The sequence below is a fragment of the Bos grunniens genome, chromosome 6 (assembly GCF_055505025.1).
Source record: "Bos grunniens cultivar Pamir isolate PY7600 chromosome 6, Bosgru_T2T1.0, whole genome shotgun sequence".
Lineage (NCBI taxonomy): Eukaryota > Metazoa > Chordata > Mammalia > Artiodactyla > Bovidae > Bos > Bos grunniens.
This window is the reverse complement of record NC_141170.1, coordinates 14,798,438-14,826,425: the sequence shown is the minus strand read 5'-3', so window position 1 is coordinate 14,826,425 and position 27,988 is coordinate 14,798,438. Positions and strand designations below refer to the sequence as shown.

The following is a 27,988-nucleotide window of genomic DNA, read 5'->3' as shown; positions in this document are numbered from 1 at the left end:
CCAAGTCTGAATCCCCCAGGTTGGCTTTCCACCCAGAAAACACACTGTTAAACTGTTATCAGCACCACTGCTTTAGGGGCTCAGGTTTGTCAGTTTCCACGCCAGGGGATGTCGCATGCACGCTGTCCATGGTGCTGACTCCACAGGAGCCCGTGCTGCCTCCCATCATCACCCTCACCACCCCGCACACCACCTTCACCTCTTACTGAGGACTTACTCTGTGCCAGGCAGTGCTCAATCACTGTGCACATATTCACCTACTTAATTCTCCCACATCACTGTGGAGTAGGCATGATTAACATCCCCCCTTTACAGGGGAGGTAATTGCCATGGACAGAGGAGCCTGGTGGGCTACAGTCCATGGGGTTGCAGAGTCAGACATGACTTAGCCACTGAACAAGAACAACTAAGCCACAGAAAAGTTAGGCAATCTACCCAGAGTCACCCAGCTGACAAGTGGGTGGGATTCAGACTTGGGGCATCTGAACACAGAACTGTGCACGTCACCATCATGCCACACTGCTTTTCGGTCATGATATTAACAGTCCCCATGACAGCCGTGTTATTGCACATTTTTCTTGCAGGCACTGAGCTGAACGCACTGCACTTGCTACCCTTAATCCTCATGGCAGCTCACGCAGGTAGTGCTGTCATTCCACTACGCAGCTGTGGAGATGAGTTCTGAGAAGTGAGCGCACTTGCCTGTGGCTCCTCCTGGCCCTGGTTACTCAGATTGCCTTTCCATTTCCATCCATGCAGTAGTTTCAGGCTCTCATTTTAGATCCTAAGGTGCTCTTCACACTGTTGCAAGACAGAGTGGGGGTTAATTCATTACATGGGTGACCAGATGCATGGGCTTTGGCAGCTGTATGATGTTTCTAACATGTCCTCTGGGTGGTGGGACATACAACTCTATCGTGCTTCCTGTCCCTTCCTGAAAGGCCTCCATGGCATTTGTGTAACACACTCCTGATTAACCTCCATTTTGACTCCAGGCTAGAACCCTGCCACCCACCCCCTCTGTCTCCCTCTTAGGGCTCAAGCAACCTGCTCTCTCTCAACTCCTCACCCTTATACTTCCCTCTCACCTGGAACACTTCTGCCAGCCCGACCCTCTGCCTGGATAACTCCTACTTACACTCTGGCCTCAGCTGAATGCCTTTGCCTCAGAGGACCCTTCCCTGACTCTCCAGACCAGCTCAGGGCGTTGTTACAAATCTCATCACAGGTGCCCTTTATGTGTCTCCTGAAGCATCCATCATGGGGCTAGCATCTCATTTCACTGCTGGGCTAGGAGCTCTGAAAGGTCAAGACAGGATCTAGTTTGCTCCTTCTCGATGCCATGGAAGGGAGCCACCTAGGTGTGCATCCCAGCTGTGCCCACCGTGGGTTTCCCCTCCCAACCCTGAGTTGGATGCAAACCCAGGCATGTAATCCAGTGCAAACCCTCACTGTCCATCTAGGGTGCAACAAACATTATACCATTTGCAACCCGCTTAATTTCATGTCTGTTTCAGAAGAAGAGAACTCCACTGATTTTAACCTCCTTTAATTGTTGCTCAAAGTACCAGCCATGTGCTAGGTCCTTATCTCCTTGATGAAGGAGATGTCATCTCCTTAAACTCTTCACTACAGCCGTGCAAAGCAGATGGTATCCACTCATTCTACAGAGTTTTGCAAACAAGCAGGTCACAGAGAGGCTGAGAAGTTTTCCAGAGGTCACACAGCTGTTATTTAATGGGGTCTGGTCTGTCCAGCCCTGGTTTTTGTGACTCAGAAGTCAGAGCTTTCTTGCCTAAGCATTTGGGTATCACATAAGCTGGCCCGTGGTAGAGGTGCACAAACTACTCATCACAAAGAGAATATACTTCAGGGTTTCAGTGAGCTTGCGCAGTGAGCAGTTACTCAGAATGGCTCCTCTTTAATGGACGTGTGTGGCCCCAGCATTTTCTCAGAGTGAGATTGCTCCATCATAGTTCATAAGATTCTGAGCAGAGAAGAGAAGGAGGCTGTTATGGGCTGAATTTTGTCTCCCCCGCCAAAACAAAAAAAAAGCTGTATATTGAAGCTCTACCCCCCAGTGCCTCAGGATATGACTATATCTGGAAATGGGTCTTTAAAGAGGTGATTAAGGTAAAATGAGGTCACTAGGGTGGGTCCCAATCCAGTGTGACTGGTGTATTTATAAGAGGAGGAGCCTGGCATACAGACATACCCAGAGGGGATGATCACGTGAGGACACAGGGAGAAGATCTGCAAGCCCAGGACAGAGGCCTCAGAAGGAACCAACCCTGCCAACACCTTAATCTTGGACTTCCAGCCTCCACACCATGAGAATAATTTTCTATTGTTTAAGTCACCCAATTGTGCCATTTCACTATGGCGACCCAAGCAAACTGATAAAGAGACATAGGTCGCCAGAAACCTCCTATAGAATCTTGCTCGGTTAGTGGAGTGCCCATACCTCATTCTTGTAGCCAGGTCATCTTTTGGAGAAAATTTGCTGAAAAAAAGCAGCTTTGCTGGCCATGCCCCAGTGAAACTGCCTCCACATGCAGGAGGCCTTCCAGGCCCCTCCATACCAGCGTCCTTGGGGAGCGTGTGTGGGAGGTCTTTTGTTGTGTGACCTTTGGCAGAGCTGCCTCCATCCTTACTCCTGCTTGGTCACCATGGTAACAGCCTCCCCTTCCTAAGAGCGTGCTCCTACGAGGACATCTGGATAAAACACGCTTTGCTGTGTTCAGTCAGTGGAGCCCAAAGCTGCATCCTTCTCATCATGGAGCCCTTGCCCACTCTCAACATCCAGCTTGCCCAGGACAGAGCCAGTCCAGCAAGCCCCAACAGCAGGGTCTTTGGGGGTGTTGGCCCCATGGCAGAACTCCATGGTAAGTCGGGGTACAATCACTCTGGAACAGAGCGGACAGTGGGAGCAACAGTTAAGAAGGCTGGACGTTAGGAAGCCAAGGTTCATCCTTGCTCTGCTTCTGCCTCTGGCCCTGGGCCAGTCACCTCCCTGCCCTTGCTTCCCTCTCCTCCTTCATGGGATTGGAGGGTGGGTGGTCCCTTTCTGCAGGAATGCCCAGGTGCCAGGCCTGCAGGGGGCTGCCCTCACCAACTCTCCAAGTGTCTGATAGTGTCTCCAGGCTTAGTTACTTGCTGTATCTTCAGAGTCACTTGTCACAGCATAGCCACTCAAGCCCGTCACGACATTAGTTGATACTTGTGTGATTCCTGGGTGTCCGTGGAGTGCTTTCCATACCTGTTTCTCATTGGAGCTCCTCCCTGAAACGAACCCATGACATTTATTCATTTCACGTGCTGGACTCATTTTATGGTGAGTGGAGATCTGCCCGGGGAATGAGTGACAGAGCTTGTGCCTGTGATCCTGGGACGGGGAAGGGAGACCGAGGTTGAGAGAGCTGCAGCTCAGAGAAGCGAGGGCCACAGAAGTGCAGCCACCTTCTCTCCGATGTTTCAGGACCCTCCAAGTGAGATCCCACACAGTGGTGTGGCTTCAGACCAATGATCGGCCAAGGTGCCAGGTGCCTGTGTCCAGCCGCGGGTTTCAGGACATCAGAAGATGCCCTTGGCAGCAGGAGATGAAGGCGTTTCTATAAAAATCCCCTCAAACTTGATGACTCTGCAGAAGACCCAGCTGAATTACATTCCTGTGTCCTTGGCAAGAAGAAACACAGACTTCACTCTGGGATGGAATAAACCCTTGTTTCTGAGCTTTACTGACCTCCAGGCATTTTACAGACTGGCAGTAAAGAGAGGCTTCTGTTACAACAGCAAGATTGCAACTCCTCTTCTAAACCCCAGGGTCAGCAAAGAGTAGCCCAGCAAGGAGAGGTGGGCGCAAGAATTTTATAAAGCTTGATGGGAACACTGCCATGCCCATTCATTTACATATTATCTGTGGCTGTTTTTGCATCACAGAAGCAGAGTTGGGTAGCAGAAGGAGATCTTGTGGCCTGCTGAGCCTGAAATATTTCCTTTCTGGCCCTTTACAGAAATTGTCTGCTGACTGTGGTGTGGAGGGTTGACTTGTGCTTGTTCACACAAGCACTGAAGGAAAAGGGGCTGGAGCCAGGCAGCTGCTAGCAGCAGTACCAACTTCCCAGGCCCCCTCCTGCCCACCCGCCCACACTCCCACGGCTGGGCCTTTCCTCTTCTGCTCCTGAAGCCTCCGCCCACACTGGTCCAGAGAAGCTGTGTGACTGGCCCAAGGGAGTCTCCACATGGATTAAAGGCAGATTTGAGCGTGGAATCCAGGCTCCCTAGCAGCCAGTTCCACACTTGCCTGCAGTGTTAGGGCATGTTCCTTCTTACTAGTTCACTTACAAACCACCTTCTCCACAACAGGCCCTGTCCTCAGCACGTCATCACATGCATCATCTTAATTATAGGAGGCGGACTGAGGATTTACAAGGAGAGACAATGATTTATCATAAGAAACCTTGTAACTGAATAATTGGCTTCCGTGGTGGCTCAGTGGTAAAGAATCCACCTGCCAATGCAGGAGATGCGGGTTCAATCCCTGAGTCAGGAAGATCCCCTGGAGTAGGAAATGGCAACCCACTCCAGTATTCTCGCCTGGAAAATTCCATGCACAGAGGAGCCTGGCAGACTACAGTCCATGGGACCACAGAGAGTCAGACATGACTGAATGACTAAGCACACACACTACCCTAGGAGGTAAGGTGTGGTGCTGATGGTTTTCCTGGTGGTTTAGTCAATAAAGAATCTGCCTGCAATGCAGGAGAAGGGTCAATCCCTAGGTCGGGAAGATCCCCTGAAGAAGGAAATGGCAACCCACTCCAGTCTCCTTGCCTGGGGAATCTCATGGACAGAAGACAGGGGTAAGGTATGCCATTGTCATTTTGAACTTGGGGAAACTGAAGCACAGAGAGGTCTAGAAACTTGCACACACAGCTAGCAAGCAGAGAGAGCCTGGATTCAGCCCCAGGTTGTCAGGTTGTTCTCACCCCATTCCTCTGTCTCCCAAGTCACAGCATATTGCATATTGTAGATTCTGGAGCTCAATTCTGTTGCTGTCCCTAGCTGGCCGCCCTCTGCCTAGCCCCGAGCAAGCGGCTTCTCCTTGCTGAGCCCCTGTTAACTCATCTACAGGAGGGAGCATCTCACCCACAGGTGGAGAGGATACAACAGACACAGATGTGATGCCATCTGCTCGGAGCCAGGCCATAGGGCATCTCAGGTGGGCACGGGTACCAAGTTGGTATAAGCTGAAGTCAGGGGTATAAATGATTTTGCGTGCACTTGGATGAGTAAAAATGGTCAGCCGATGTTTGCAGCCTAATAAGAAGGCCTTCTCTGGCAGGTGGGGGCAGGAGGAGAAGGACACCTATGGAGCAGGGCAGTGACGGGGGGAACCCAACCCCATTTTAGGAGGTTCACTCTGGCTGAGGTTGGGGGGCTGATCAGGGGCAGGGAGCCCCCCTGAGGCAGAGGCAGCCTGGGCTGAGGGCCAGAACAGAGGGACCTCCAAATGGAGGAGCCAGGACATGGAGGCAGGCTGGAGGTGATTAAGGAAGGAGTGCAGCAGGGGATTCCAAAGCTGCCCTGATTCCTGGATCAGCATTTCAGGGCTGGAGCTGCTACAATAGGGACCTGCGGGGAAAGAAGCAGTCTGGAATGGATGTCGAGGAAGATGTCTATGATCCCGGCATGAAGCCCAGCTTTATTTCCCAGCTTCCAGGAAGCAACCTGGGTGTCTGAGTTTCCTATAGATGGCATAACTTTTCACATACCATTTGGTTCAAAACATAAAAATCTATTGGCTCACAGTTCCAGAGGTCTGAAGTTTGCAAAATTAAGGTGTTGTCAGGGCTGTGTTCCTCTGAGGGCTCCTGGGGAGTGTCCTTCCAGGCTTCTCCCAGCTCCTGTAGCCCCAGGCATCGCTCCTGCGTCTGCCTCTGAGATGGCCTTCTCCTCTGGGTGTGTCTGCTTCTCCTTCTGTGCCTCTTATAAGGAACTTGTGATCAGATTTAGGGCCCACCCAGGTAATCTAGGAAGATCCCCCACCCCGCATTTTGAGATCCTGAACTTGATCATGTGTACAAAACCCCTTTTTCCAAATAAGTTCACATTCACAATCTCTGGGGGTTAGGACATGGATATGTATTGGTGGGGAGGGGAACCATTCAACTTCCTGCACTGGAGAAAATTACCTTGCACTCAGCCAAAGGGTGGGGACCAGAACTAGTCTACCTTCTGCCCTTATCCTCTCTGCGTGACCTGCTCCTCTCTCCACCTACCTGTGTCTGACAAACTTCCCTTGTAGGGAAAAATCATTCTTAGCTGCCAAAGTGTGATTGAAAGTGAAACAAAAGCCATCAGACACTTGGAGTACAATTAAATGGAAAAACAGAACATGAATAATTCATCCAGCTTTGCCAGGGGGAGGGGGCTCGTAAATGAGTCTAATTATACATCTTCCCAAGAGAGGTCAGTCCTGCCATGGAAGAAGCTCTGCCTACACCTGGGATTCTTGCAGCTGATTCCAAAATGGGCCTGGGGGCAGCACCTTGGGGGTTAATCCTCAAAAAGAAATGGTGTTCCAGGGTCATACTCAACCCCTCACTTTGCAAATAGGGGAAAACAAGGTTTACGGATGGAAATGATTATTGCATATGGAACTGAACATTCTAGAGAGAGCCAAGACCCCAGACACCTGGTCCAAGACCCCCAACTTCCAACCCAACACTGGTCTTGCCAATGTCAAGGCCACCGTGTATGGTCAAGTGTCTCAAAGTCCACAGGCATGTGGCCACTCGGGTGGGAGTCCCAAAGGAGTGTTTGGGGTGTCTGTTTGGGACGTTAATTACTGAGCTATAGAGGCCTCCCCAGGGCTTCCCAGGTGGCACAGTGGTAAAGGATCCACGTTCAGTGCAGGAGACAAAAGAGATGCAGGTTCAATCCCTGGGTTGGGAAGATCCCCTGGAGGAGGAAAATGGCAAACCTCTCCAGTATTCCTGCCTGGAGAATCCCTTGGACAGAGGAGCCTGGTGGGCTACAGTCCACGGGGTCACAGAGTCGGACACGACTGAGTGACTAAGTATACACACAGAGGCTTCTCCTCACCTACTTCCCTAGTCAGGAGTCCATCTCCAGGTGCCTGCTCAGTGATGTGACCACACAGATTTAGCAGGGACAGACCTACTCAATCATTCGCCCCTCACACACCCAATGGCCAACAAGGAGCTGGACACCCACAGGGAGAGCCTTGTCCTCGAGCAGAGCCAGAGGTGGTGGAGAAGCCGTCCTGAGACCAGGTGATGGTGGACCCAACTGGATGGCCATGTCCTGAAGGACACTGTGCTGTCCGAGGTGGCGGGGGTGGGTGTGGCCCCTAGGATTCAGAAGCACAGGTTGGCCGTGACCGTGTTCTTGTCTTCCTCCACCAGCATCATGTGGAAATGGGTCCTGTGCTTCACATCATCTTTCCCTGGCACCCACTGCATCCAGGCCTTTGTTTGAAACAACAAGCAATTCCCAGAATGACGCATGAGTCGTAAGAGCCGTGCTTCAGGACTGTTGGTGGGACCCAGGCATCAGGGACTCCACCTCTTCAGCCCACAGGGCCCGGGTCCATGTGGGTTCCCCCTCAGTCAGCTCTAGGTAGCACTGGTTCAGGCATATTCACTGTAGAGCCTGCAGACCCAATCAAGCCCTGTGGACTCAAGCCATCATGGCCTTGATCAAAGTTCTAGTGAGTGTCCTCAGGAGGCTGGCCAAAGCTGAACATGGTTGTCATGAGGCTGTCAGAGGGCTGTTAGAGAGGTGGGTCATGGGAAACAGAAAGCAGGGAGCAGGGACTCTGTGATCAGGCGAAAGGCCACACTCCTTTGCTTGGTCTTGGCCCCTGTGTGAGTCTGGGGCCAGGATCTGGGAACCTGGGAGAGGAGACTTCAACATACTACACTGCCTTCCCTCTGGCCACCAGCGTCCACAGCCTCCCAGGCTAGAAAGTGGTTCATAAACTTTCTCCATGAGCCAGAGACTTCAGACATCATATCTCTGCTCCTTCTCTGTCAAGCTCAGTTCTAGAACATCTAGGACATCTGGAAAGGAGAGCAAATTTGGATGCTGATTCAATCAAGGTGGTCAGGTGACCCTGAAGTAACAATCAGAAAGTCTCAGAAATGACAGCAGCCCCCTCATGCTACAAGCCCACCGCAGGTGACCTGAGGCTCACAGCACAGCACGTGCTGGCTCTCGGAGCTTCGGCCTGGAAGTGATATGTGTCACTTGTCACTTCTGTCCTCCATTCGTTGACGAAAGCAACAAGTCATGATGACCTGAGTCCCCTCGGGTGGGGGGACAGCTCTCCCTGGGATGCTCAGAGGACCACCTGCAAGGCAAGCATCCTCAATTCCCGAGGAGGGTGTAACCCTGGGAAACACGGTGAAACCCGTGTCCCTTGACAACTGACACAACCAGGACTCCAAAGCAGCCTGCGTGCCCTGAGGACTGCATTTGTTTCTCCCAGCCCCTCTCTGGCTTTCTGTCCCCAGTCCTGCGGGAGAATCTGCTCCCTGTTCACAGAACATCTGACGGGTGCTGTACTGATGTGCATGACATTTCGTCAACAACAGCACTTTTTCTCCAGACACCACTTGAAGTTCAGTAGGGAATTAAAGCGGTCAGGAGGAGGCACAGTCCGGTGGAAAGTCGTCAGTGGGTGCTCAGACCCGTTAGGACAGGGCTGCAGGTTGATGGAATTCGCATCCTATATGTCTTGGCTCTTTTTCTCTGTGAAACTTTAGTCTCACTTTTTCATGATTTAACCTCTGCTTCTTATTGAACCAGAAACCACAGTTTCCTGGGAAACCAATCCAGGCACTGACAGCATGCCTCCTTTTTTCCCTCTGTTTTGATGTGATTCTAAGTTTCTGGTTAATGGTGTGCTTCTAGCAGGCAAGATTTGAGCGTTTGCACAGAGACCCTCCTTGGTGCCTCTGATTGCAACAGATTCAACCATATTTTCTGATGTTTTATAAACTCTGTTTACAGAAGTCAGAAAATACCTTTCTTACTCAGAGAGGAAGCAGTCTGGGGCAGGTGGAAGAGGCAGGGCTGACAGCAGATGAATCTCAGAGTTTCAGTTGGTATTTTCCAGATAATAAAAATAATAAGAGCAACTGACAATGTGTCAGGCAGTTGTCAAGGGCTTTGCCTCTTCTCATCTTCACAGCAAATCTATGATGTTAGAACTGTTAGCCCATTTTACAGATGAGGAAACTGAGGCATCGGGAGCTGAGAAACTCACCCAGGATCACGCAGCCAGGAGGCGGCAGAGTTGGAATTCTCTGAATCCAGAGCCCACATGTAAAGAAGAGGGAGGAGGCAGCTTTTCAGAGGGCTTTTCAGAAGGGGCTGCAGAGCTCCCACAGGGCTGGGGAGAACAGAGACCAAGAGTTTCACTGTCCGAGAGGAAAGTGCCTTTGGGGCACAGTGACTAATAGATCTGAAGCAGGAAAGATAGAAAGAGGCCTGGGTATGCTAGGCCTTGGATGATACACCCAGGGGTTCCAATTTGCTGTCGTAGGCAATGGGGGATGGACAGGAATCCAGCCTCACCACTTACTGCTGAGTCACCATGGACTGGTTGTTTACCCTCTCTGGGCTCCAGAAGTATCAGCCAAGGATTCTTCCTTTCCAAGCAACAAAATTCTTGGCCCTAAATAGAAAATGCTAGTTTCACTTCCTTACAGCCCTTCACAGGGAAGCAGGGCCAGGCTATCTCCCTGTGAGCCAAACAAAGGCACCCTAGCCCAAGAGTCAGGCGGAGGGGGCCACACAGGGCTCCCTGAGGCAGGCCATTGTGTATGCCTATAATAACAAAGCTATGACCAACCTAGACAGCATATTAAAAAGCAGAGACATTACTTCTGACAAAGGTCCGTATAGTCAAAGCTATGGTTTTCCAGTAGTCATGTATGAATGTGAGAGTTGGACCATAAAAAGGCTGACTGCAGAAGAACTGATGCTTTTGAACTGTGGTGTTGGAGACGACTCTTGAGAGTCCCTTGGCCTGCAAGGAAATCCAACCAGTCAATCCTAAAGGAAATCAGTCCTAAATATTCATTGGAAAGACTCATGCTGAAACTTAAGCTCCAATATTTTGACTACCTGGTGCGAAGAGCTGACTGGAAAAGACCCTGGATGCTGGGAAAGACTGAAGGCAGGAGGAGAAGGGGACGACAGAGGAAGAGATGGTTGGATGGCATCACTGACTCAATGGACATGAGTTTGAGCAAGCTCCAGGAGATGCTGAACGACAGGGAAGCCTGGCATGCTGCAGTCCAGGGGTCGCAAAGAGTTGGACACGACTGAGCAACTGAACAACAAAACAGAGAATGTATTTATTGGCTCACATATTTAACCATCCAGGGGTCAAGGCTTCAGGTGGATCCTGATCTAGGATTCTAAAGACACTGCAGATCTCTCTTTCCATCCACTCTGTCTTTGGGGCTGTCTGCTCCACCCCCAGGCTCGGTTTCCCCTTGTCGCGGCAGCAGACACAATTACTTCCTCGCCACACCACCCAGCCCTGCAGAGATGACAGAGCTGCATCCAGCATTCCCAGTATTCGAGTCTGGAGTCCTCTACTGGCACATCTGGTGCCTTATGCTCATCCTTCATGGTGACATGAGTGGGAATGGAAGACACAGGTCAGAGCTAAAAATCCAGAAGGGCAGAGAACCTCCTCCCCAGAGCAGAGTCTTGATGTTGTGGGCTCAAGGGCCTGGGTCTGGGAGCTGTGGAGGGGAGCCAAGTCATAACCCATCCACTCAGATCAGACACAATGCACAGAGTGATGGGAGAGAACTGCAGTTCTCCACCTATTGTGTCCATGGTCCTGAACTCAGTAAAGGCTCCTGGCCTTCTGGATTGGCAACTGGAAGAGGAGGGGCAGAGGGGAAACGCCTCACGGGTTGCCCTGTGTCGGGGCTGGGCAGCTGATGGGCACCAGCTGGCGACAGAGTACCAGTCAGGAAGGAGGCAGAGGTCCCGCCTTATGGGGACAGTGGGTGGGCACCCACAAGGGGTGTTGGACAGGCAGGTCTGCAGCCTGGGGACTCTCTGGGGTCAGCTATTTGTCCAGGAGTCTCGGTAATGGGGAGACAGCTCAGACTCGGGGTAAGCGGATGTGCCCAGGGGAGGTGTCTCGGTTACCCGAGGGTCTCCGAGCAGGGGAAGGCAGAGCTGCGAGGACACCCTCCCTTTGCCACCCCTTCCTTGACCCGGCTGCCCAGACATCGTGGACATCAAACCAGCTAACATGGAGGACCTCACGGAGGTGATCACCGCGTCCGAGTTCCACCCGCATCACTGCAACCTCTTCGTCTACAGCAGCAGCAAGGGCTCCCTGCGCCTCTGTGACATGCGTGCGGCCGCCCTGTGTGACAAGCACTCCAAATGTAAGTGCGCATGCCCGCCAGCGCCCCATCAGCCATTGATGTGGGCGGGGCCTCCTGGGTGTGGGTGGGCGGGGCATGGAGGTGTTCTGAATGGGCTGGCGGCGGGGGTGGTGGGGGAGTGGGGTGGACTCAGTGCTTCTTTAGCGCTGTTGGCAGGGGACACCAGGTCCTGCCACCCACTGCCCCCCACCCCGAGTCCCAGCAGAGATGAGGACCAGGGAGTGAGCTGGGCACTGGAAGCCAAAGAGGGACCACACCCAACTGTCACCTCCTCCAGGAAGCCTTCCTTGATCCCCATATTGGGCCAGGTCCCTCTTCTGTACCTCCCAGAACCCCCAAAGCTTTCTGCTCACGACTACACACGACGCAGAACTTTCTGTGCTGTTCCACCTCCCCCAGTAGGCTGGGTCACCTCATACTGGAACCCCCCAGAGAGCAGCCTTGGGGTTGCCACAGAGCTGTCAGAGGATTCAGGGATGGACGAGGTCCAAGGGAACTTCATATGATAACCAACCACCACAGAATAGCTCACACTGGACGCTGAGCCAGGCGCCCAGCCACGCTGTCTACTGGCATTAGCTCATGTCCTTGTCACATGAGCTGTCCCGGAGCCCTGCACAGAAGGTGAAACGGGCTCCAGAGATGGGCTCAAGGTCACTCACACTGAAAAACTGGCAGGGTGGGACTTGAACCTGGGGCCCTGAGATACCCTGACTGGTGCGCCTCACCCCAGGTCTGGGCTGCTTGGTGCTGGATTGATCTGGCGGCTGTCCACCAACGCGGTGCTCCCCAGAGGCACCGAAGGCAGAGGGTCAGCCCACGATGTCCTCCCTGGATGACCTTGCAGGAGCAGCAGGCGGGGCGGAAGCAGACGTGGCCCCAGTCGAGAGGGCAGGGAATCTAGTTCATCTCTGTATCCATCCCAGTGCCTCCAGCAGGATCTGGAAATGTTGAATGAATGAACAAACAAACAATGAATGAGTGGTGACCAGTTGGCCACTGGAGGGCTTTATCAGTGTCTTGGTTAAGGAGGCAGAGGGCTGTTGGGAGGGACAGGGTTGCTGTCTTCCCCCGGGGGCCTGGTTTCCCCGGGCAGCCAGAGAGGACGGTGCTGCCCCAGCTCCCAGGGACTCAGACTCAGGACTCTCTGTAGCCGCCAGCTCCTCCTCCCTCCTTGGCCAAGTTCTGTCCCCTCATCTCACCCCGTCACCCTTCTCCGGGTTCATCCACACTGCACACACTCTCCCAGCCTTCCTTACATTCACAGCTGGGCGGGATGTCCACTATCTGGGTCTGTACTTAGTACTGGAGCCACTGACCCCCATCCACAAGCCCCAGGGCTCCTCCAGCAGAGCTCATGCGTGGTCCTGGGAAAGCCCCCTCCCTGGGCACCAAGCCTTCTGAGGGCTGAGCTGTTGGCACTCAGGGTGGGGAGGGCAGATCTCCCTCTCTGGGTGGAGCCGGGGCCACCAGGACACTCATGTGTCACACGGTGAGCTGCCATGCTCTAGACACTGTCCCTGGGGTGCAGCAGGAACCAATGGACCGACAGTAAACTCCTAACTAGGCGATATGATGCTGAGAGGTGGTGAGTGGTATGAACAGCCGCCAGAAAAGCAGAGTGCAGGGAGGGTCATGTCAGCTGCACTGCTAGAGGCAGATGCAGTGGAACAGTATGAGGCGCTGAGGGGGTGCACCATGCAGAATCTTCTAGAAGGACACAGCAGGGGCAAAGGCTTTGAGATGGGAAGGCACCTGTGTGGCCAGATGATGCCGTCTGTATAATAGAATACTATTCAGACATTTAAAAAACTGACTTAGGAGAGGTATAATAACATGGGGAAGTGATTATGTTGGAAGATTCTATGGGGGCGAAAAGCAGGATAATGACTACTTCAGCAAAAGAATGGAAACAGAAAATCATGGAAAGAAATACTCCCAGAAATTGTTTCTAAATGTGGGTTCAGGAATTTAGGGAGAATGGGGATGGTTTTGTGCTCCCCACGCTGCTTGAACGATGGTCTCTGTGGGCTGGACGTGGGAGTCAGAGACCGTCTTGGCTTCTGGAACTGTATCAGCTGGTTCCCTGGGATCTAAACAAGCAGCCGCCCACCAGGACAGCCATCCCTCATCCGTTTCCTGAGCCTAGGCACACACACAGACATTCTGGGCGCGTCGTTGTCACACGCCTGGCGGTGTAGATTTGCATGTGACTCAGCCCGCAAAGTCAAGTGCAAGAGCTATAACTTTATTTCAGTGACTCAGCTCCATTGAATTTCTTACACCCTCTCCAGGGGCTGCAGTGAGCATTCATTAGGGCCACGGAGGATTCTGCATCTTCAGCAGGTTCTGGAAGGCTTTGACAGGGCCAAGGTATGAAGGGAGGGACATGGCACCTCCTGATCCCCAGGGGCTTTTTCAGTGCCTGGTGACACTGAGGGCAGGAAATTTCCCTGCTGAGGACATTTTTGCATGGATGCAAAAATTCTGCTTTAGGCATAAATGATCAGAGATGAAGTTGGCCTTTAATTTTCTTTGCCTGCAATCTTTGTCCAGTTTTATTAAGAGGATTGTTCTCTTGTAAAATGAGCTGGCCGCTTTCTCTCTTTTTTTCCCCTAGAACAGTTAGTATAATATATCTGCTCCTTGAAGTCTTAGTAAAACTCACATGTAGATCCTTTTTGATTATTGGTTTATATGGGTTTTCTAAAGGAATTAATTTTGTATTAAAATGCATTTTTCTAGAATTTTCTTTTCACTCTCAAACTCAATATTCTGCACAGAAAGTTTCTCATTAATGCCAGTGACAGGATTGTTCACCAGGCTCTGCAAAATACTTTGCATCTTCTGTTTTCCTCTCTTCATCTCATTTGCCACAAGTCGTGAGTAGAGGAAATACCTGCCCTACTGTCTGCATTCTCCAGATGGCGTTTGTTCTTAGTTCTCCTGAGAAATTAAGCAAGCAGACGATTGCCAATTAGGCTGTTATTTTTAATCAGAACAAATGGCTGTTATTGGAGCCAGATCTTGTTTTAAAGAGACTTGGAGGCTAGGATCTGGTCTTTTCATCTCACTTCTACCCATTTAGTTACTACTCAGAACTCAGGGGATGGCTGATAGTGACATCCCAGAGATGAATGGTCCAGGCACCATTTTCCCAATGGGTAAGACTGTGATTTTCTGTTCACTGAAGGAAGGGCATCCCAGATCACAAGTGGATCACGTGTTGACTTCTATCATTGGGCAGATGAGGAAACCGAGGCTCAGAGAAACAGTGGCTTCCCCAGGCCCCTCCCCATCATCAGGGGCAGAGCCAAGGGGCACAGGCTGCTGCCCAACCCACAGATTCGTGTCCTTCTCCAAAGCAGTAGAAAGCTGAGTCTTTTGTCTGCTAGTCGTAATGACAGCGTAACCATGGAAACGACTGTGCTTGAATCCTCAAAATAGACAGACACTTCTGCTTTTCACAGCACAGAGTCTGCCAAAAGCAAGGGCCGTGCCAAGAGACATGAAGATTCCCTAGAATAGGTGGTAATGACAGTCGCTCCCCCTGGTGGGCCCCCTACTCCGTGCCAGCCCCGTGCTGGGCGAAGCAGAAACCACAGGTGACGTTGGTCCAGGGCTTGCTACACACCAGGTGCTGCTCAAAGTTTACATCTCATTAAGTCCTGAGAGCTGTGCCATGATGCAAGTCCTCGATTATTCATTTTATAGATGAGGAAACCGAGTGTATTGTTTTCCCGTGGCTGCTGTAACGAATTGCCATGAACTCAGTGGCTTAAAACAACATGAATATATTCTTTGACAGTTCTAGAGGGCAGAGGTCCAAAATTCAGTGTTGTCAGGCCTGCATTCCTTCCGGAGGCTTCAGGGGAGAATCGGTCTCTATCTTTTCCAGCTTCTAGAGGTCACCTGTGATCCTTGGCTTGTGGCCTCTTCTGTCTTCAAAGTGCATCACTCCAACCCCCACTTCCATGCTGTCGTCTCTTCTTCTGCCTTTGACTGTCCTCCTTTCCTCATGATTACCAGTGGGCCAGCCCACCCGAGAGAGTCCAGGATAATCTCTGCAGCTGGAGATCCTAAACTTGCATATGCAAAGCCTTCTGTCATGTTAGGTAACACACGCACAGGTCCCAGGGATGAGGATGTGGCCATCTTTGGGGGCTGTTATTGTTTATCACACAGAGGCCCAGAGAGGTTAAGACATCCCCCTAAGGTCACACAGCTAAGCAGAGACTATTAAAGGCTCCAGAAGTCTCATGCCTATCAGCCTGTGCTCTTTCTCACTTACTCTTTACAGAAACCTTGAGAACAAAGAATGCTCATGGGAGTTAGGGGTGAACCAGGTTCATTTATAGGGGCGAGATGGGGTAGATTCTCAGAGCTCACCCCTGCTAATGGATCTGGGGTGGGAAGACCACACCCAGCCCTCTCTCTGCTGGGGAGGCTCCTGATGTCTAGGGGTGAGTCAGGGCAGAGCCCCCAACCGAGGGCACAGCCAGTGCAAAGGCCCTGCAGCTGGCTCCTGAGGCCCATGCGGCAGGAGCGGAGTCAGGGAAGGTGGGGGGTGAGGTCAGAAGTGCATGGAGAGAGGAGGACCCACGTGAAGAGGGCTTTACAGACCTTGGTGGGGTGCTCTGGGTTTACTCTGAAAGCACAGGAACCACGGGGCGCTTTGGCCTGGCTGTGTTTTAACAGGATCCATGGCCACCCCCTTGCTAATCCTGGAGCCCAAGGTGGGACTCACCTGGACACACGTGTTCATCTTTCAAGTGGATGTTCTCATAATGTCAGAGCAGAGGAGGGGCCCGTTGCTAGGGCAGCCAGGAGCATGGACCAGGCAGGACCCATCTGTTCCTTCAGGCTGGTCTCCTCCTCAGCTCTCCACCTCCTCAGCCCCGCAGCCCCACCTCTGTCCGTCCGTGTTTCTTTCCAGGGTCTCACTGCCCTGCACCATTGTCCCTAAGCGTGGGGCTCAAGCCAGGGCCATTCTTCCATCAGCCCTGAACCTCCCTTCCTCCCAGTCCCACTTGGTCAGTTCTGCCTGCTCAGTTAACCCCCCACCTCCCCATCCATGCCCAGAGAAGACCATCCACAGGCTGACAAGAGCTCACAGCCCCACGGGGTAACCAGGTTATCCTCACTGATGCCATACAAGAGGGCACCCCTGGGCCATGCAGGCAACAAGGGGGAGCATTTGATTTCTTTGGCAAACAGCTGGACAAGCTGCACAGAGAACAGGATATTTGAGTTGGGGTTCTGAAGGATGTATAGGAGTTGGTAGGAAAAACAGGAAAGAAAAAAGGAGCAAAAACAATGGGAAAAACAACTCTTTTATTGAGCAGCCACTCAAGTGCCTCACTGGGCCAGGTGCTTCCAGGTGTTACCTCTGGAGGTCTCACCATGCTTGCCCCTCAGGTGAGGAAACTTGGGCTCAGAGAGGTTAAGGGGCTTGCCTGAAGTCACACAGAGCTTGGCTGCGCTCTGCTGCCTGGTATATGGCAGGGCAAGGGCTAGGATAAGGCGAGTGAGATGCCTAAGTCATGCCATGGAAGGAGACATTCATTTAAGGCGACCCCAAGAGTGAGCTGTTCAACGTGGCGCCTGCCCTTGGGGTCTGCTTGCCTCACCCTATTCGAGGCCCTGGGACCCTGGTGGGAAAGGGGGTCGGCATGTGGCTGCAGGAGGGGAATTTGGGTTTATGAGGCTGGAGCAGCAGGGCCCAGTTAGGAAGGAGCTTTGTCGGCTACATGTGGGAGCTTGAACCCTGGACCTGTGGGCACTGGGAGCCACAGAGGGCTTTAAGCAGAAGAAGGACACATCGGAGTTGTGCATGAGGCGGGCCCCACCTCAGGTTTCACTTCCCTTTTCTTGCATCCCAGGTGCTTCAGAACCTCCCCGGGGTCCCTTTCTTCACTCAGGCAAGCGTGACAGGGAGGGGGCTCCTCAGCCTCTCCAGTGTGTGACAGCAGCAACACCCAGAGGGGAGGGCGTGGTTGTCAGGGAGCCAGCTAGGGCCACAGGAGCCTTCATTATGCAACACTAGTTTTTAAAAAAAGATGGGCTGCTGTTCCAGAGCCTCTCAACTTTTCTGGGATGCCCTTCTTTAAACTCTTGTTGGCAATAATTACTGTAAAATGTCCTTAGTGATTCTGTCAATCAGAAGGGAGATCCCCTTTTCTCTTATTAATGCCCTGGAGATGTTCAGGCTGTGGGGGCAGGGGTGGGGATTGATACAGAAGATTCTGCAGTCTTTCGACAAAAATTTTTTTAAAAAGTTGTATTGAAAATTTCAACCCTACTCGGTGCCCTGTGGTGACATAAATGGGAAGGAAATCCAAAACAGAGGGGCTATGTGTATACGTATAGCTGATTCACATTGCTGCACAGTAGAAACTCACACAGCATTGTAAAGCAACTGTACTCCAAGAAGAATGAATTTTAAAAACACATTAAAATAACAGCAACAAAACAATGTCATAGAAACGTTTGAAAAGAAAGCTGAGAACTTCTCCGTATAACTTTTTTCAGGCTTGTTAATGTCCCTTCCCACTAATCTTTTTCAATTCTGGTGCTTTTGTGCTTAAAACAAACCATCAGAAATGCCCACGGACAGCCAGAACTGAAGTTGCCGTGGGCTGTTGGGTGCTTCTGTTTTCAACTATGGATTCCATCATCCTCTCAGCCTTTGACCTTTGTGGCTTCCTGCTCCTTAAAGCTGGCAGAAGACACAGCTATGGCTCTGTGACATCCCATACAGATGCTCCTCTGTGATTCTGGCCCCCATAGGTCTACTGAACTCCCACAAGGCATGCTGGGAGCTCTGTAAGGTGCAGAGTGCAGTGAGTTGGACCAGACCTAGTGGTTTGGGTGGAGGCCAGAGGGAACCACTGAGGCAGGCAAGGGGTACAAAGTCGGGGTGCAAGAGACAGACCCCAGTTTATGCTTTTTATATTTTAAAAATTTATTTTATTTTATTTTTAATTGGAGGATAATGATAATTACTTTACAATATTGTAATGGCTCCTGTCATACATCAACGTGAACGAACCACAGGCATACATACGCGTCCTCCTCTTAAACCTCCCTCTCACCTCCCTCCCCATCCCACCCCTCTAGGTTGTCACAGAGCACTGGCTTTGGGTTCCTGGCATCACACAGCAAACTTCCGCCGGCTATCTATTTTACATATGGTAGCGTACATGCTAAGTCACCTCAGTCATGTTGACTCTTTGAAACCCTGTGCACATAGCCTGCCAGGCTCCTCTGTCCAAGGGATTCTCCAGGCAGAAATACTGGAGTGGGTTGCCATTTCCTCCTCCAGGGGATCTTCTTGACCCAGGGATCAAACCCGGGTCTCTTTATGTCTCCTGCACTGGCAGATGGGTTCTTTACCACTAGCACCACCTAGGAAGCCCAATGACTATGTTTCAGTACTACTCACTGTGCTTTTATATCTTACCTTCTGTCTGACCCCTAGCAGCAGAGATGCTGATTCCATCGGGAGAGAATTCCTGCCACATACCCGGGGAAGTACAGGGCCCCACCCAGGTCCCTGCTGAGAGTGTGGGGTACACTTCTTTCAATCCGTCTGCCCTCTTTCCCCCAAATATTAGGTCCATATCCCTGTTCATTTAAAGACTATACAGATTCTCAATGCTTTATTTTAAGTAGGGAATCAGTATTGAATTTTTTTTTTTTTTCTTTACTCCAGGCATCTGAGAGAAGAGGGAAATGTTGTTGATTTAATTTGGGGCTTAACAAAGAAACATGAATGTTGATGTCTGCAGAAATAAAGGTGTCAGTTTAATTACTATTACCAGGTACAAAACACAATTATGTGAGATGACCAGTCAAAATTCAGAGGTTTTAGAGGCTAAAGGTGACCCACCAGGAGTTCTCCTCACCACCACAGGGAGCAAAATCCTGGAGAAACCCACAGCTCGCCTTGCCCGCCCTCTCTCCAAGCCCTGCTGTGTCTTCCCATTGCCCGTGGGGTGATGCCCTTCCCCTGGTTTACAGTTCCAGGCTCACGCCTTTCTCAGTCCCCATGGCCTTCAGTTCATCGCCGCCCCAGGGCCTTTGCACGTGATATGACTTCTGCCTGGAGTTCTCCTCCCTGGTATCTCACTTCATTCACATCTCTGCTCAGATGTTCTCTCCCATAGAGGCCCCATCCGTCCAAATCACCAGCCCCTCGTTCTCCCTGTCTCCTCACTTGCTTTGTCTTTCTTCCCAGCACCCACCATTGCCCCCACAGTACTGCATGTCACTGAGCTTCACTGTCTGTTTTTGGGAGGAGAATGGGGGCCCCAGTAGAGTGGGGGCCTTGTTCAATGCAGCATCCCGGGCCCTTAAACAGTGCCTGGCTATGGTGGGTGCTCAGCATGGACTGGCTAACTGAGAGAACGAATGCATGCCTGCAGACATGAGCACGTGAGACCATCAGATTGGCCTTGAAATGTTCCCTGCCACCCTGCAGAGGGGAATCTGGGCAGGGGCTGTATTTCTGGGAAAGGCAGGACCTTGGACAAGTGGGAAACTGGGTTCCCAGATGGGGTATAAGGGGCTGGGACGAACCTGGCAAGTGGTGTATGAGAAGTCCCCATAGAAGAGGCACCAGTAGATGGGGCACTCTGGTGAGCCTCTGAGGACATGTGGTCAGCTTTGTGCTCCCTGTTTGAAGCCTGGAGGCTCATAGCAGGCCAGCAGGCAGGACAGTCACCCAGTTGGTGCCCCGTGGGGGCAGCTGGACAGGTCATCAAACGTTTGAGTCCTTCTAGACTGGCTGGATATGGCTGCCCACCCACCACCCCATCCTCTTACCTGAGCCCAGGGCCATCCATGGCCCAGGTCCTAACTGGTCATCAGGGACCATAATGTCTATCCTGCTGCAGGACCAGGGCCACTATAGGGTCTGATTGGCCAGTGAGGGTGTTGGTCGGCAAACTGGTGGGACAGCCAGCAACAGACCTGAGCCTGGAAGAGCTCGTCCCGCTGCACAGGGACCTCTGTGTGTCAGGAAGGCCAGGTTACAGAGGCGGCAGGGAGGGGACACTGCTTGGGGACCCTGCTCTGGGATGTCTGGTAGGGGCAGGAAGCGCTCATCTTCAGGGGCCAGGAAAGCAGTGTCCTGTGTGGAGCAGCGGGCCTGCAGTAATGGGAGGTGGGAGGCCAAGGGGCCTCACAGGTTGTACTTGTGGAGGCGAGATCTGGTTTTGCTGCAACCCCTGTGGCAGCCAAACAACACACCTCAGAGTGGGATTTGGCCATGTGTGCCCAGCACACCAGGAACAGAGGCCCCTGAGCCAGTTAGAACCGCACAGGGTGCCCCGCCTGGTCCAGAGCGTGGTCCAGCACCTTCCAGGATGCTCGGACGCCTCACGGTCCTGGAGTTCAGAATCGCCAGCAGGAGGCAGCAGAGAGCAGCACGGTGAGCACCGCTACTCCACCACTTCCAGCTCTGAGACCGCCGGCATGGCTTTTAACCATCCATGCCTCAGTTTCTTTGGCTATAAGAAGGGAATATTACTGTACCGACCTGACATTTCTACTGGGGGATTCAGTTCAGTTCAGTCGTTCAGTCGTGTGTGACTCTTTGCTACCCCACGGACTGCAGCACGCCAGGCTTCCCTGTCCATCACCAACTCCTGTAGTTTACTCAAACTCATGTCCCTCCAGTCGGTGATGCCATCCAACCATCTCATCCTCTGTCGTCCCCTTCTCCTCCTGCCTTCAATCTTTCCCAGCATCAGGACCTTTTCCAATGAGTCAGTTCTTCGCATCAGGTGGCCAAAGTGTTGGGGGATTGATAAGGTCATGTTCGGGAAAGTTCAGCGCAGAATCTGGCTCAGAGTAAATGCTCCATAAATATTGTTCCAAGAGCTAGTTCTTCCCCACTTGGAGGATTCATTCGGGCGTGTGCTTGCCAGTATTAGTTATAGGTTTGATGAATGAATAAGCGACTGCATGAGCGCAGGGCAGAAACGGAGCCGTCTGTTCTAACCTCACAGGCGGGAGCAGCCCAGTGACCTGGTTGTTTCTGTCTCCGCAGTATTTGAAGAGCCCGAGGACCCCAGTAACCGCTCCTTCTTCTCGGAAATCATTTCCTCCGTGTCAGACGTGAAGTTCAGTCACAGCGGCCGGTACATGCTCACCCGCGATTACCTCACGGTCAAGGTCTGGGACCTGAACATGGAGGCGCGGCCCATAGAGACCTACCAGGTGGGCGCTGCGACCTGGAAAACCTGGGAGCCCTTCTGTGGGTGGGAGACCCCCAGCCCTTCCCTGTGCTTTTGCATGGAGGGGCTTTCCCAGCTCAGTGGCTTTCATCAGCCCATTTTGCAGGTGAAGACACTGAGGCTCAAGAGATCAGGCAGCTCATCTCATGTAGCTCAGCCTCACCTCACGGGGTACTGCGGGTCCTCTGCTTGCTGGCTTCTGCTCGGAGCCAGGGCTGTGATTAGGCCTTCAGTTCAGGCCCCAGGGGACAAAGATGAGCCTCACACTGGGCTCAATTTGAGGGTGCAGATGACGGCTTCCCTCCCCTGGAGCCAATGTCTGCAGTTCCACCATTAAGGCAGGTTAAGCACTGCCCTTTCCCAGGGAGCATCCTTAGCTGGTGATGCAGTGGTGAAATGGGAGCTTGGTACATTTCTAAATCTTCAGGGCAGGCTTTTCAGCCAGGCCTATAGGATGAAGCCTGGGACACCTGCCTGGGAAGGTGTTTATTATTTTTCTGCTATGATTCATCCATATATATGAGGGAATGAAAGACAAAATTCATGTGATGTTACAATTTGGTAAAAATATAGGACTGTTTTAAAGCTGCTTTATAGCTGCTCCAGTTATGTTTCTAGCTGGGACAATCTGGAAGGCTTCTTGGAGGAGGTGACATTTGTTCTGAACCTTGTAGGAATCAGTCATGCAGATAAGAGTGGGAAAAGACCTCATCAGAAGACCCAGCCAAATTCTTATAGTGTCACCGAGCATCAGGTGTACACAGGGTGCCACATACACTTGTGACCTCTATTCCTTACTGCTCCTGTGAAGAGGGCACCATGGGCCCCGTTTGGCAGGAAGGAACCTGGGGTTACTGGGAGGTGATGATATGGGGAGCTGCCTCACAGCTGGGCAGTGACAGACTTGGAGCCCAGATGGGAGCCCTACAGCCCCCTTCCCTGTCCTCCGTCCTGCCAAGGCCTGGCGTACAGCATGTCCCAGGAGAGGGGCACAGAGCTGAGAGGAGAGGATTGGGGTTCAGAGTCTGACCTTGGACATGTATGCTCCTGGCAGCCCCATGCCCACAACGATGTCTCAGAAGGTTCTGGCACACACCCCCACCCCAACCCCCACCCCAACTTCTGCAGGACAATGGATTCATGAAAGGACTCCTTTGTTAGCCACGTGTGTTTACCAGAAGTCCTGCCACTCCCTCCAGTTCTGACCCAGGCAGGCCTCCTGCTCCCATGGCACAACCCAGGAATAGATCAGCTCCTCTTCGACCCTCAGGAGTGGCAGGGGTCAGAGACTGGGGCAGGAATGACATGGCCCCTGCTCAGGCCTGTGGAGTGACTGGATCAGCTCCTTCTCGACCCTCAGGAGTGGCAGGGGTCAGAGACTGGGACAGGAATGACATAACCCCTGCTCAGGGCTGTGGAGTGACTGGATCAGCTCCTCCTCTGACCCTCAGGAGTGGCAGGGGTCAGAGACTGGGGCAGGAATGACATAACCCTGCTCAGGCCTGTGGGGAGGACTGTTCTGATGCCTTCCTAGAGGCTGTCCAGGGACATGAGTGTTCCAACCCCCTTAGTAGGCCCCCCACCAGCCTTTCATGTCCCTAGAGTTAGCAACGGCCCACAGACCCTGAAACTAGATGTTGAATATGAGCATTTTGTGGGGGGGAGGGTCCAGAGCCTTCAGATTCTCAAAGCACATGCTGCTGCTGCTAAGTCGCTTCAGTCGTGTCCGACTCTGTGCGACCCCAGAGACGGCAGCCCACCAGGCTCCCCCGTCCCTGGGATTCTCCAGGCAAGAACACTGGAGTGGGTTGCCATTTCCTTCTCCAATGCATGAAAGTGAAAAGTGAAAGTGAAGTTGCTCAGTCATGTCCGACTCTTCATGACTCCGTGGACTGCAGCCTACCAGGCTCCTCCATCCATAGGATTTTCCAGGCAAGAGTACTGGAGTGGGGTGCCATTGCTTTCTCCACAAAGCACGTGAGGACCCAATAAAGCAGGAGAATCACTGCTCTAGAGGACAAGGCCCAAAGCTGGTTGCTTGGCCTCTGGCCCTGCTGGGGTCCAGCCCCAGCTGATCCAGGGTATTTGAAGGAGAGAGGGCATAGGCGACCTATTTATTTAAATATTTATCAAAGATATAAAGAGTAATAGAATGAGAATAGCTCAGTGAGGAAATTCAGTGGAGAAAAGAGGCTGAGTACCTTGGTTTACGCAGGAGACCAATAAAACTTCAAGGCAAGAAGTTTGCACCACTTACGTAGGCCACAGGCGTCCTTCCATTCTCCCGAAGGAAAGGAGACACTGAGGCCTCTCCGGTCGGATCTTAGAAGCTCAGGCATAATTAGTAAGCATGGTGGGTTCCACGCTCCAGATGGAGACTCAGCCAGAGTGAGAGAGAGAGCGACATGGGGAGACCAAGTTTCGGTGAACAAGGCCCGCACTTTATTTTCCAAAGTAGTTTTTATACCTTAAGTTATGCATAGAGGATAATGGGGAAAGGGGTAGAGTCATACAAGGACAGCAGTTCCTGGTTCTAATCGAGGCCAGGCTTTCAAACTTATATGCAAAAGTTCAGGTGAATTACATCATCTTCTGGCCAGGAGGCCTGTTAACATTGTAAGAAACTTATTTTTCTCTAAAGGTGATTATTCCAAAGTCAGGAGCCACCCTCCAAAAGCATTAGATAAAGTTGCATTCCTAAAGGGCACAGGTGTGGTGGGCTCAATCAAGAAAAGAATTAACTCAAGGGTCCAAGGTTACAAACATTGAGGCTACTACTTACATTTCTATACACCCATTATATCAATCAATACACTGCCAAGGACACAGTAGGTAAGGGGTATGGAGACTTAGCAGCAAACATTGGCCCAATAAGTGAAAAACCCTTCACCAATACAATTTCTAATCAATCTTTTAACTACTCAAAAGAATCTGTGTTTAGACAGTTTAGAACATCTGCCTCTCACAGTTGGGAGGCTCTGAACAATCACATGTGGCCGGAAAAACCTATTCAGGCAGGCTAGAGGATTTCCAAAGGAGTTTGTAGGTTGAAACACTGTCACACCCAGGAATTATTAACTGGAGCTGTAAGCTAACTCTTTTTTCAGAGAGAGGTAGTGGGGGACAGCCCCCCGTAAAGTCAGAGGTGTAGGTGAAAGCACAAAGCAGAAAGTAGGCAGACTCTGGTTTTGGGGGTAGATGCTCGAGAATTTCCAGGTGGACTCCTGAGGCTTGATCCCGCCTTTGCATATGCTGAGCCTCCTTCCTCATGACCTTTGTCATGGGCGGAGTTCCTCACGCTGGCTCCCGGCAGTGATAGAATTCCAGTTGAACTATTCCAGATCCTGAAAGATGATGCTGTGGAAAGTGCTGCACTCAATATGAAATATGCAATATGCACTCAAAATGCAATATGCCGGCTCCCGGCATGGCCCCACTGACCTCTTGATTCTCAAATAGTAATAGCTACATAAAACCAACGTAGCACCTGATGTCTTTAGTTGTTATGCACTAGAAATTGTGTATTGCAGATTTGTGTTTGGCTGACTTGCAGTGCTGAATAGATAAGAGCTTTTCTCTCTTTACGAGAGGCTGGAGTGTCCCAGAAGAGTGAGTGGCTTCCCGACGCATTCAGTGTTGCAACAATGACTTTGGTGATTTAGTTCCCCATCATTTGCATGTTGGTTTTCTACCTCCCTCAGTGATACCTCATGGTGGGAAAATGGCTGCCACAACTCCAGGAACGATGCCAACCTTCCAGGCAGGAAATAAGAGGACATGTGAAAGGCTGTGCTGGTTGGATCTGTGGCATATTTTATTAGGAACACAAAAGCTTTCCCAGAACACTCCTCAGAAGACCTCTTTCAACTCGTTGGCTAGGATGAGCCCATGAACACACTGGGAAAATTAGTAGTTTTTTGGCCTCTGTGGTTGAAGAAGGCAGGGAGAAAGGGGTGTTGAGTCAGCTGGCCCTTGGCACGTGCTGCACTGATCTAAGACCTTGGCACATTTTCCTCTTCTAAGCCTCCCTGCTGCCCTGGGAGGTGGGGACAGTGTCCTCTTGATCCCATTTTATTTGGAGAAAACTGAGTTAAATGGCATATCTGTGGTGGTGGAGTAGCAAGCAACGGACCTTAGATCAGTGCTCACATCTTCCTTACACGAGAGCCCACGCCCTTCCTTACCCTGCCACCAGAGGGCAGGAGGCACTCAGTGTGCAGGAGACAAGAGCACGTGTGTTTGGACGAGTGCATCAGTGAGGCTGCCTTGACTGCACGGAGCACACGCACGTGCCAGCCTGGAGGGTGAACGTGAGCACCTCACAGTCTGCGGCCGGGGATGAGGCCAGGCACCGTTTATCCCATTCACCTTAGTCGCTCCACACCCTGGGCCAGTGTGCCGTGCCCTGATAGACCCTGGGCTCAGAGGGAGGGTAGGAGCCCCCACCTCACCCTCCAGGGTCCCAGACGACAGGAACACATTGAGCCTGAGCTTAGTGTGGCCGTGCGTCAGGAGACCTCAGGCCACAGACACACACCACAGGAGAGTCACCAAGGACTGTTACGGAAGCAGAGTAGAGAAAGGGGAATGGCTGGGGGAGGGACCCCGCTCTTTCTTTCAGACAAGTGGCCCACCTAGGGAGCCCAGCCACACCATCTCCAGTTGCCTCTAATACCACTCGTTTATTTTTTAAAACTGTATTGAGGTCCTGTGATGTGCCAGGCCCTCTGCACTGCACTGGGAAGTTGTTGGGGAACGAGACAAATAGATCTTGCTGGAGGGGCATCCATGCCAGCAGGGAAGATGGCCAGAAACCAAGCAAACAGGTGAAATAATCACAGGCTTCCCAAAGGATGACAACTAAACCAGAGGCTGAGGCAGAGGAAACAGAGGTGCTGAAGCCTAGGAGAAGTAAGGGCATGAGCCCTCTGCAGGGAGGTGTTCCCAGAGGTGGGAACGGCAGGTGCCAAGGCCCTGAGGCAGGAACATGGTTAGTGCACGAAAGGAATGGTGAGGAGCCGGCTGGAGCAGAGTTAGCCTGTGGGAGGGAAGAAAAGCCTGAGGTCAGAGAGGTGACCAGGGGGACTTGTTTGCCCTGGAGGGTTTTGAGTAGAGGCATGGCATGGTCCAGCTTAGTTTCCAAGGAATCTCTCTCGCTGCCCATAAGATAGACTAGTGTTGGAGGGTATGGGGAGCAGACACAGAGCTACCAGGAGGGCTTTTGCAATAAGCTGGGTGGGGGTGCTTGGAGCAGGCTGGCAGTAGGACGGGTGTGGTGAGAAGGGACTGGCTCCAGATCACTTTGAATTCTGGACAAGCTGAATGTAGGTGTGAGAGATAAGGAAAAACGTGGTCATTTGTACCCTTTGTACCAGCGGAAGAATGCGGGATAGCAGGGCGACCAGGGCTCAGCCGTGCTCATCCTTGTAGACAGCTAGACAGTTCAGTGTGGGCTTCTGGGAGAGAGGTCCTGGCTGGAGACAAACATCTGGGTGATGTCAGCCTATGCACAGAATTTAAACCAAGAGCACAGGTCAGGTGGGAAGAGAAGGGCGGGAGAGCAAGCTTTGTGGGCAGGGTGGGCAGGGAACCTTCTCTGGGGAGCGGTGTGTTGGCCAAGGCCAGAGGAAATCCTGGGTTAAGAACCTTCCAGTCTGGCAGACATCAAGCCAATATTGTAAAGCAATTATCCTTCAGTTAAAAATAAAGAAAAGCTGCCTGAAAACAATAACAACAACAGCAAAATCACAATCATGAAAAAATAAAAATAATTAAAATTGATTCTGAGACAAAAAGAAAGAAACTTCCAGGCTGTGGGGTCAACATAAACACAAAGTCAGGGCAAGAGCCTCAGGTGCCCCAAGGAAAGAGTCAGAGAGAGATGTGTAGTCTGGGGAAATCCAGGGAGGCTGTCAGAGGAGGCGTTCGGTGTGCTCAGCCGCTCAGTCGTGTCCAACTCTCTGCAGCCCCATGGTTTGTAGCCCACCTGGCTTCTCTGTCCATGGGATTCTCCAGGCAAGAATAACTGGAATGGGTAGCCATTCTCTTCTCCAGGGGATCTTCTAAGACCCAGGGATTGAACCCATGCCTCTAGCGTCTCCTGCATTGGCGGGGGGGTTCTTTACCACTAGCGCCACCTGGGAAGCCCTGCTAGAGGAGGGGACCTCCTCTAAAGCTGAGTTTTTAAAGATGAATAAGAGATTCCCAGACAGAAGAGGATGAAAACCTGCTTTTTCCTTCTCCCTCCACCATCACTGCCTAGCAGGAGTTGGACATTTCTTTCTCTCCATCCCTCTG

At 51.8% G+C, this 27,988-nt stretch overlaps 1 protein-coding gene across 2 annotated transcripts in view; it reads left to right on the top strand.

Moving 5' to 3' along the window:
• Positions 1–27,988, top strand: part of PPP2R2C (protein phosphatase 2 regulatory subunit Bgamma) — a 167,791-nt gene that overhangs the window by 125,307 nt on the left and 14,496 nt on the right. For both annotated transcript variants that reach the window (XM_086407517.1, XM_086407516.1), the window contains exons 6-7: positions 11,286–11,450; positions 21,505–21,674. In XM_086407517.1, coding sequence (XP_086263643.1) covers positions 11,286–11,450; positions 21,505–21,674 — 335 coding nt within the window. The remainder of the gene's footprint in view (positions 1–11,285; positions 11,451–21,504; positions 21,675–27,988) is intronic.